Source organism: Piliocolobus tephrosceles, chromosome 7 (assembly GCF_002776525.5).
Source record: "Piliocolobus tephrosceles isolate RC106 chromosome 7, ASM277652v3, whole genome shotgun sequence".
Taxonomy (NCBI): domain Eukaryota; kingdom Metazoa; phylum Chordata; class Mammalia; order Primates; family Cercopithecidae; genus Piliocolobus; species Piliocolobus tephrosceles.
In genome coordinates, this window is record NC_045440.1 from 100,391,728 (window position 1) to 100,401,086 (window position 9,359).

General features: G+C 44.1%; 1 protein-coding gene across 1 annotated transcript in view; it reads right to left on the reverse strand.

The window, feature by feature from the left end:
* The window catches only part of LOC111520890 (NIPA-like protein 2), a 101,282-nt gene extending 97,122 nt beyond the window's left edge, over positions 1-4,160 (reverse strand). The window contains exon 1 of the mRNA XM_023183985.1: positions 3,822-4,160. Within this exon, the coding sequence (XP_023039753.1) occupies positions 3,822-3,956 (135 nt within the window). The 5' untranslated portion in view covers positions 3,957-4,160. The remainder of the gene's footprint in view (positions 1-3,821) is intronic.
* Between the last annotated feature and the right edge of the window lie 5,199 nt (positions 4,161-9,359).

A 9,359-nucleotide genomic window follows, 5' to 3' on the forward strand; every position in this document is an offset into this window, starting at 1 on the left:
GGGGGCTCAAATGAGATAACAGCTATAAAGTGTCACACAGTAAATGCATAACAAATGTCCGTCTCCTTGCTGTCCTCCTCCCTGCCAAGTTATATCAATTTTCCCTTAAATATGTTGACTTTAAAATCCAAGCCATTGAATATCAAAAGTTCAAAGAAAGGGCATAAAAAATCCTGAAGTTTCATCTCACCCTATGCAGAAAAACCCTTTCTGACCATGTCCTTGTGCATTTAGACATTTAACAATACGCATAAATTTAAAGAACCAACAACAAAATCCTCCCTCCCATTATTTCCCACATTTTCCCTCTTCTATCCATTCTCTCTACAAACCTTGCTGGTTTGTCCCTTATTTATTCAACCACATAGCGTGAGGGAAGCTGGAGATCTTTTGGTCCAACTCTAATTTTTACCAATAAGGAAACTGACATCCAGAGAAATTAAATAACTTGTCCAAGTATGCTAGTTAACAGCAGAGGTGACAGACTCTAGCACTGGTTGCAAATTAAATGCCTATGTTTTGAAATTACACATGGACCGCATAAATATGTACAACTATTATGTATCCATAAAAATTAAAATTTTTAAAAAAATGCATATGGGAGTCAGTAGGTAAAAGAAAAGAGAAGCAAGAGAGCTACAGCAGGAAGCACAGCTTGCTTTAAACATGATATCCAGCTCAGTGATCATGTGGGGGAGAAGGCCCAGTGTTCCTGGAACTCCTAATATTTAAAGAGATTATGGTAACTTGAAATTTTGTATTTAATCTTCTCATTTTTAAGTGTTGGCAATGTATTGAAGATTTTGAAGCCTCTCTGCTGGCCAAACAAGATGTATCTATAGGCTGGACTGAGTCCACAGCTGACCAGTTTGAAAACTCTGGCTCCGGCTAGCCTTAATTTAAATTTTTTAAATTTAATTTGCTTTGATTCCTGCACTCCTCAAAAAAAATCTTCAATGGCTCCCCACTGTCTACAAGGTAAAGTCTAAACTTTGTCACCAGTCCTTCAAGGCAATCCATGACTATATCCAAGACCCTAAAACATATTTCCACCTTATAGTCAGTCTCCATCTTCCATGATGGCTGAACTGTACTCTAGGAAGGAAAATATTCAGAAAGGCACCTGTCCAGGCCATGAGGGCTGCTCCTGGGTCCCTGAGCTTTTTCCTTTCCTGAAATGCCCTACACTGTGCATGCCTATCAATGAAACCCTGTCCATCTTTAACTGTCCAGCTCCACCTCTCCACAAAGCATCACTGATGGCCAGCCAAATGCCCCCTTGCTCTGAATTTCCATAGGACTTTATATCACTCACAAAACACTTACAACATACTGCCTTGTTTTGGCATTACTTACATAGCTCATTTTCCCAAACACCTAATAATATTCACAGAAGGAAGAGTTTGGGTCTTGCACTATATTGAATATCCTGCAGTGCTTTGTACATAGCACGGAGCTCAATAAACATTTTGGGAACATTATCCTTCTCTACTGAAAACTTGTGGATCAAACATAAAGTGCCCTTTGTTTACCTGGCACAACTCTGTCACTTCTATACTTCTATAGGCCAGGCTTTTCACCAAGCACACAGCATCTGAATAGTGCAAAGGGCAAAGACCTTACCTCCCTGCTCCTAAGACATCTTTCCCTACTGAACTACTGCTTTTGAGTTGCTTTGAGATTTCTTCCTCCAGAAGCACTCACACCTTTGCCTTAGACAACATTGATTCCAAATGGCCACTGTTAAACATTCATCTATTACATGAAAGCATTCCAGGGAAGTTTGTCTATTTCTATGTATTAAGGTTAATTGATCAGATTTGATGATAATCACTTTGGAAGGGACAAACGGACAGAGAACTAGGCCATCAGCCAACACGCACTGTGCAAATATTTTAGTTGTGATAAAACCAATGGAGTCAAGCAAATAAGCATCATTAAGCTGTGGCTAGCTAGCAACCAACATTCATTTTGATTATGGGAGTGACACATTTATATCTCACACTTTGTTTTTCTGGAACCACACCCATTTTCAGCCATTTCTATTCAGTGTTGAAAAAGACAAGAAAAATTAGACTCAATTTTATTTTTACTGGCCTGGACAACACCAGAGGCACTCAATAAAATGCTTCTCGAGTGAACTTTTTAAAAATTAATTTTTACTTTTGCTTAACACAAATGCAATTACCAAAAAGATAAAATACCACCATCTTATAAGAGGGCCTAAATTTGCACAGTAATGGGAAAACTTGATACAGTCTTATCTCAAACCAGCAAAGTTTAGATGTCAGCTCAGTAATTTCAATTAGCACATTCTGGATACATCCTTTCTAACCTGTACAAATACATACTGTCAAAGGCAAATTAAGCCTTGCAAACAGTATTTATTTGCCTTGCATTAATGTCACATGATAATCTGTGTTTGGATATCAGAGAGCCAAGACAATCAAGAATTCCAGGAAATGTCAAAGAAAACTAATGACTACAGAGGTTTCCACTGTGAAAACAATGTCCTATTTTTGGATGATCACATCTACTAACCCTCTAATTTTTTTTTTTTTCAAGAGGGGATAGATAATTCATTCTTAAACTTACATCGAGAATACATCTAATAGAAGAATAATATACTAGATATACTCAAGTTCCAATAAAAATGATGCTTTTCTTTGTAATTCCTTTGTAGAAGAAAGGAGAAATGGGGATGGATTACAAACACTGATCAAGAGGCTCTGAGTACCCTCATTTTTCCTATTTTTATGTCTTTTACGATGAAATGACTTAAAGCAATACTCTCCCCTCTTGAAAACTAATAAAGTGAGCATGCTTATTTATCTTATTTATTTTTTATACAAATATATTGTCTTCTGCATTCAGAAATTAGCGTTTAAAACACTTCAGGCATAAAAGGAATCTAAATCTTTGATAATTGGTTAAACTCTCCGATTTAGAACAACAGCAACAAATATTTTCTGATTATATTGTTGCAAAAATAAAAGTATCCATGGTTTTGTTAAAGAACAAGAACAAAGTAACACATTTAATGAAAACAGGAGGAAGCCTGGAATCCACCGTGATAAAACTCATTTGCAATGTGAATGCTGCCAGAGGAAGGGTTGGTCAGAGCTCTTCCTCATCTTAAACCAAGCCAAAAATAAATGGGCGACTCCAAGTCCCTTTGATTTTGTTAAATGTATATTTCCAGTGTAAACTGGCGTTGTTTAAGTTAACAATGTTTTCCCAAAGGGCCGGTTGGAAAGAATGAGAGTCCTGCAAATGCAACCTGAGAAAATGTGTTCCTCGCACGGAAATGGAAGAGCTGTGTTGAGACACCAGAGACACACGCAGGGCATCTGCGCGAGGTGACATTAGGTTACCCTTAATGAGTTTTCTGCTTCTGACAACGGGGTGTCACTTTTTTTCTTCTTTTCTTTTAACTGTAAAAGGTCCTGGGGTGAAAATGAGTGGATAATCGCCCCCACACTCCTAGATGCCTTCCGGGAGAAGAGGGCGGACACCGGCTGGGGAGGCGGGATCAGGACCAGGAGGCCCAGGAACGGGTGGCTGAGGTCAAGGCCCAGGACCTGGACGCCCACTCTCAGTGCCAGGTGCCCGGGAGAGGAAGACTGGGCGGACCCCCACGCTCCCACATGAGGGGGACTTAGGTCAATGCAGGAAACATCGCATGTCAGCTCCTTCCACTCGGAGAGCCCGGGTGTCTTCCTGAGAGCTGGCAGGAAAGCGGCCGAGGCGCAGAGGCGCCCGGAGGCAGCCGCCCCGGCCGCGTCCCCACCGGGCTGCGAGAGCTGCGGGGCGGCCCTTACCTGGTTCCTGCGGTACCAGGCGCCCGAGAGGGAGCCGTTGCCTGCACCTGACGCCCCGTACGTGAAATTCAGTGACAGCTCGTCCAGGGCGGCCGAGGCGGCTTCCCCGGGGCCCGCGGGCGCCAATGTTGCCATGAGGTCTCGCTCCCGGCTCTCAGGCTCCGGCTCGGGCTGCGGCCGCCTCCCCGCCCGGTTGCACCGCGAGGAGGCCGCGCCCGGGCCGCGCCGCAGCCACTTCCTGCTCGGTGCCCGGGCGAGGCTGGCGCGCCGAGGCCACCTGGCTCCCGCCCCCGCGCGGCCGCAGGTGCTTCCAGCCAGGCCGGGCGCGGCCTCCTCTCCTTCTCCGAAGCAAGGTGTCGGCGGGGAGACCGGCGATCTGCGGCCTCCTGGGGCCGCAGGGCTCGCACCGCGTCCTCCTCCCGCCGGGCCAGTGTCTGCATCCTCCGGGCCGCACTGCCCAGGGGGCAATCCCCGCGGCCCTCCGCAACGGGTGCCCGCGCTTGTCGGGGCCAGAATCAGATCATCTCCGATGTAAACATTTGTCCAAGTCAGTGGAAAAGGAGGAGACACTGACTAACCCAAAGCAGCTACCATCTCCCATCTCTACCTGGCAATTCCGGTCCTCTATCACATATGTAGTGTTTCTCACTGATATTTTAAAAGTTAATTGCATATGAAAATGTCATGAGTTCCCAGAAATATTGTAAGCAATATGAGCAAAAAAGATCCGAGCGATTAAATCTCAGTGCCAGTGCTTGATACATCCTTAGTAAATAATCATTGAATGAGGAATGTGGTAGACCGTAGGACCCCAGTGTGCGATGACTGGATTGGGTTTTCTTCAGATGGGACCAGGTGGAATTGCGGAAAACTTCCCAGCTACTGTATATATGAATTTAGGATGAGAGATAAATGTTGTTATTAATCTTAAGAACTCTAACGAGATGTTCTGGTTTTACCTGTATTCAAATAATAATGTGTGACCACAAATGATCTGTAAGATATTTCTCACTTTAAAAAGACCATGATTCTATACTGTTGCCTGAAGCCTGATACTTGCCTTCTTTTGTTTACACGATGCTGAGGTTTTTCTTAGATAATGTGCTTTGACTTCCATGACTTCATGAAAGAGAGACCTGCAAGAAAAGAGAATTGCTGCCTAGAAGGGAGCAGGGACAGTTTTCAGTGTTTCTTAGGGGAAATGTGCAAATGAGAGAAAAGAGTGAGAAAAAGTCATTTCACATATAGAAAAAGCAAGACGTCATCTCAGAAATTGTGTAGTTTCTTGCTTAAGCACTCGAGATGTTCAGTGAACAGCTAACAATTGTGGTTAACTATTCCCAATTTTAAGAGGCTGGTTTACTTCAAATAAATATCTAAAGGAAAAAGGTCTCCATTTGTTATATTACATTTTATTTTATTTTTTGAGACAGGGTCTTGTTCTGTTGCCCAGGCTGGAGTGCAGTGGTGTGATCTTGACTCACTGCAGCCTCACATTCCTGGGCCCAAGTGATCCTCCCACCTGGGACTACATACAGGTGCATGCCACCATGCTCAGCTGATTTTTTTTTTTTTTTTTTTTTTTTTTTTTTAGATAGAGTCTCTCTCTCTCTTGCCTAGGCTGGAGTGCAGTGGCACAATCTCAGCTCACTGCAACCTCCGCCTCCTGGCTTCAAGCAGTGCTCCTGCCTCAGCCTCCTGAGTAGCTGTGACTACACATGCACACCACCATGCCTGGCTAATTTTTGTATTTTTAGTAGACACAGCGTTTCACGGTGTTGGCCAGGCTGGCTTCAAGCTCCTGACCTCCAGTGATCCCCTTGTCTTGGCTTCCCAAAGTGCTGGGATTACAGGTGTGAGCCACCACACCCGTTCCTGGCTAATATTTTTCTATTTTTTTGTAGGGTCAGGGTCTCGCTATTTTTCCTAGACTGGTCTAGAACTCCTGGCCTCAAACAGTTGTCCCATCGTGGCCTCCCAGAGTGATGGGATTACAGGTGTGAGCTGCCATGCCTGGTCTGATAAGTTTTCTATAATATCACATTAATTGATATTGGTGACTTTATTAATGCTTCTTTCTCTTCACATGCTTTAAGATGCAAGTAACAGAATATCCAAGTAAAAGTGGCTTAAACAATAAGTATCTGCTATCTCCAGAGGAATGTGTCTCTATGTGGTTCTATTATGTCGTCACTTCCACCTTTCTGCTCTGCTATCCCTGCGGTACTGGCCTTGTCCATTGAGGGAGGAAAGCCTTTTCCAGAATCCTGCCTGCATCCTTTCAGCTCAGATCCCATTGGCTGGGACTGGGTCACATGCCCATGTTCTACCAGCAAGGGAGGCTGGGAAAGTGATTCTTGGCTATTTCCAGCCTAGTGAGAGGTGAGCTTTACCAACCAGGATGAGTGGGAATGCCATGGGGGCATGGGGGAGGGGAACCTGTCAAGCCTGGTACAACCACTCTTTCGTATTTTTCTATCAGCCAGATTGTAAGTAGTTGTACAGTTGCTAACAAGCAAAATATTAAATGGATTGTGTTACCTTCTGGTTTAAAATACCTCAAAGCCTCCCCATTGCCATAATGAAGTCCACACTTTTTTTTTTTTTTTGAGACGGAGTCTTGCTCTAATGCCCAGGCTGGAGTGCAGTGGCACGGTCTCAGCTCACTGCAAGCTCCGCCTCCCGGGTTCACACCATTCTCCCGCCTCAGCCTCCTGAGTAGCTGGGACTACAGGTGCCTGCCACCATGCCTGGCTAATTTCTTGTATTTTTAGTAGAGTCGGGGTTTCACCGTGTTAGCCAGGGTGGTCTCCATCTCCTGACCTCATGATCCACCCACCTCGGCCTCCCAAAGTGTTGGGATTACAGGCGCGAGCCACCGTGCCTGGCCAAATTCCACACTTTTAAAACGTGGCACATGAGATCCTTGTGATCTGGCCCTCATACTCTAGTGAGCCAAAGCAGCAAACTTAAGAAGCCATGTTGGCTAATTTCTGCTTGAACCCTCCATTCTGTGGTGAAGCAGCTCTCCAGAGGGAAATGCTGAAGACAGGACAGAGCACACGGCTCCCCCACATGTCTTGCTTCAGTCACTATGTTTCTTAAACAATAAGTGACCCTAGTCCTTACCTTTAATTGCATATGATAACATCTGATGGGGTTAGTGATGATGTGTCTACAATCTAAAACCAGGAGTATCTCTTAAATGCAAAACTTGATGTGATTCTGATTTAATGTAATTTAGGCATAAGTTTGATGTGATTTTGCAAATACTGAATTTTCACCACCTGCATATGAACTGTGAACTGAAATGCTGCTTTGGAGCCATCTGACATAACTGCTCCTGGGTCACAGGCCTCAGTCTTGCTCTATCACCCAGGCTGAAGTTCAGTGGCGTGATCATGGCATTGTAGCCTGGAACTCCTGGGATGAAGTGATCCAAAATTCAGCCTAAGGAGTAGCTGAGACCACAGGCACATGTCACCATTCCTGGCTAATTTTTAATTTTTTTCTAGAGATGAGGTCTGCTCTGTTGCCCAGGCTGGTCTCCAACTCCTGGGCTCAAGCAATCCTCCAGCCTCAGCCTCTGAAAGTGCTGGGATTACAAGCAGGAGTCACCTTGCCCTGAGACTTCAGGGATCTCCATTGATCCTTAGGCTTCTCAGTGCCTATAGGCAACTCTGTTATCTAGAGCATGTCCTCAACTGTATGCATAGTTACCTAAGTTATTTTAGAATCTGCTCATTGTCACCTAAAGAAGGAAAAAGAAACCACATTTCCTTGTCTCTGGCACATGTCATTTTAATTTTTTTCTCCCTTCTTTCTTGTTCTTATTTTCCCTGTCTTCTTTCTCTTAATCTTGAGAAAGTTTGTTTCACAGACTCAGCAACAATTCTAGTTTCCCTAGAGGGTTTTCTTTCTTTTCTTCTCTTTTCTTTTCTTTTTTTTTTCTTTTCTTCCTTTCTTCCTTCCTTCCTCTTCCCTTCCCTTCTTTTCTTTTCTTTTCCCTTCCCTTCCTTTCCTTTCCTCTCTTCCTCCCTCCCTCCCTCCTCCTTCCTTCCTTCCTTTCTCTCTCTTCCTTCCTTCCTTCCTTTCTTTCTTTCTTTCTTTCTTTCTTTCTTTCTTTCTTTCTTTCTTTCTTTCTTTCCTTCCTTCCTTCCTTCCTTCCTTCCTTCCTTCCTTCCTTCCTTCCTTCCTTCTTTCTTTCTTTCTCTTTCTTTCCCTCCCTTCCTCTCTCCCTCCTTCCTTCCTTCCCTCCTTCCTTCCTTCTTTTTTTTTTTTCCCTCAAGGTCTTGCTCTGTCACCCAGGCTGGAGTGCAGTGGCATGATCTTGAATGCAGTGGTGCAATTTCATCTCACTACAGCCTTGACCTCCTAGGCTCAAGTGATCATCCCATCTCAGCCTCCTGAGTAACTGGGACTACAGGTGTGCACCACCATGTCCAGCTAATTCTTTTTCTTTCTTTTTTTTTTTTTTAAGATGGAGTCTTGCTCTGTTGCCCAGGCTGGAGTGCAATGGTACAATCTCAGCTCACTGCAACCTCTGCCTCCTGAGTTCAAGCAATTCTCCTGCCTCAGCCTCCTGGGTACCTGGGATTACAGGTGCACGCCATCACACCTGGCTAATTTTTGTATTTTTAGTGGAGACAGGGTTTTACCGTGTTGACCAGGCTGGTCTCAAACTCCTGACCTCATGATCTGTCCACCTCAGCCTCCCAAAGTGCTGGGATTACAGGCATGAGCCACTGTGCCCAGACAATTTTTAATTTTTTTTGTAGAGATGGGGTCTCATTATGTTTCCCAGGCTGGTCTAGAACTCCTGGCCTCAAAAAATTCAGTGAGACTTCTGAATAAAACTAAGTTTAATTCTTTAAAAGCTTGATTTTTTTTCTTTAGTTGATACTCTGCTATACTCAACTTGTTCCCATTTTATTTCTTAATTTAAAAAATCATTTTCAATTTCTTTACATTTGTTTAAAACCTCTAATTTTGGAGGAAGATGGTACATGATGCAGAGAAGATTTGATGTACAGCCTACCACGTGCTGTTCTCTAGATTCCAAGATGTCACTGCTATTGCTGCTGCTGTCCTAATGTGTGGGGGTGGTTGAAACGAAGAATTCGTGACCAGCGTTCCTTCCCACACAGTTCACAAGGAGGCGGCAGGAATGCCATGTGAACTATTTTGGTCCCAGCAGTGTAGGCAGAGCTGTGGAGATTGTTCCGTACTTTGTGACGGCCTCTACCTCTCGTGGGATTTCTTCAGGGGATATCCTGTTCACTTTATGGGATGCCAAAAGCTAAAAAAAGGGCTGAAACGTGGAGGTCTGTCTTCCTCAGTTAATTTGAAGAACTCTACTCTGGTGCCAAATCATTTACTTAGAGAGCAGGGTTAGATTTTGCCTACCTTGCCTGGGATCAGTCACTGGCAGCATTAACAAAACAGCTTTTTTTTTTTTTTTTTTTTCCTCTCTCAACTTTTTTGTAGATACAGCAGGACATATGCAGGTTTGTTACATGGGATTCTTGCATCCAGGTA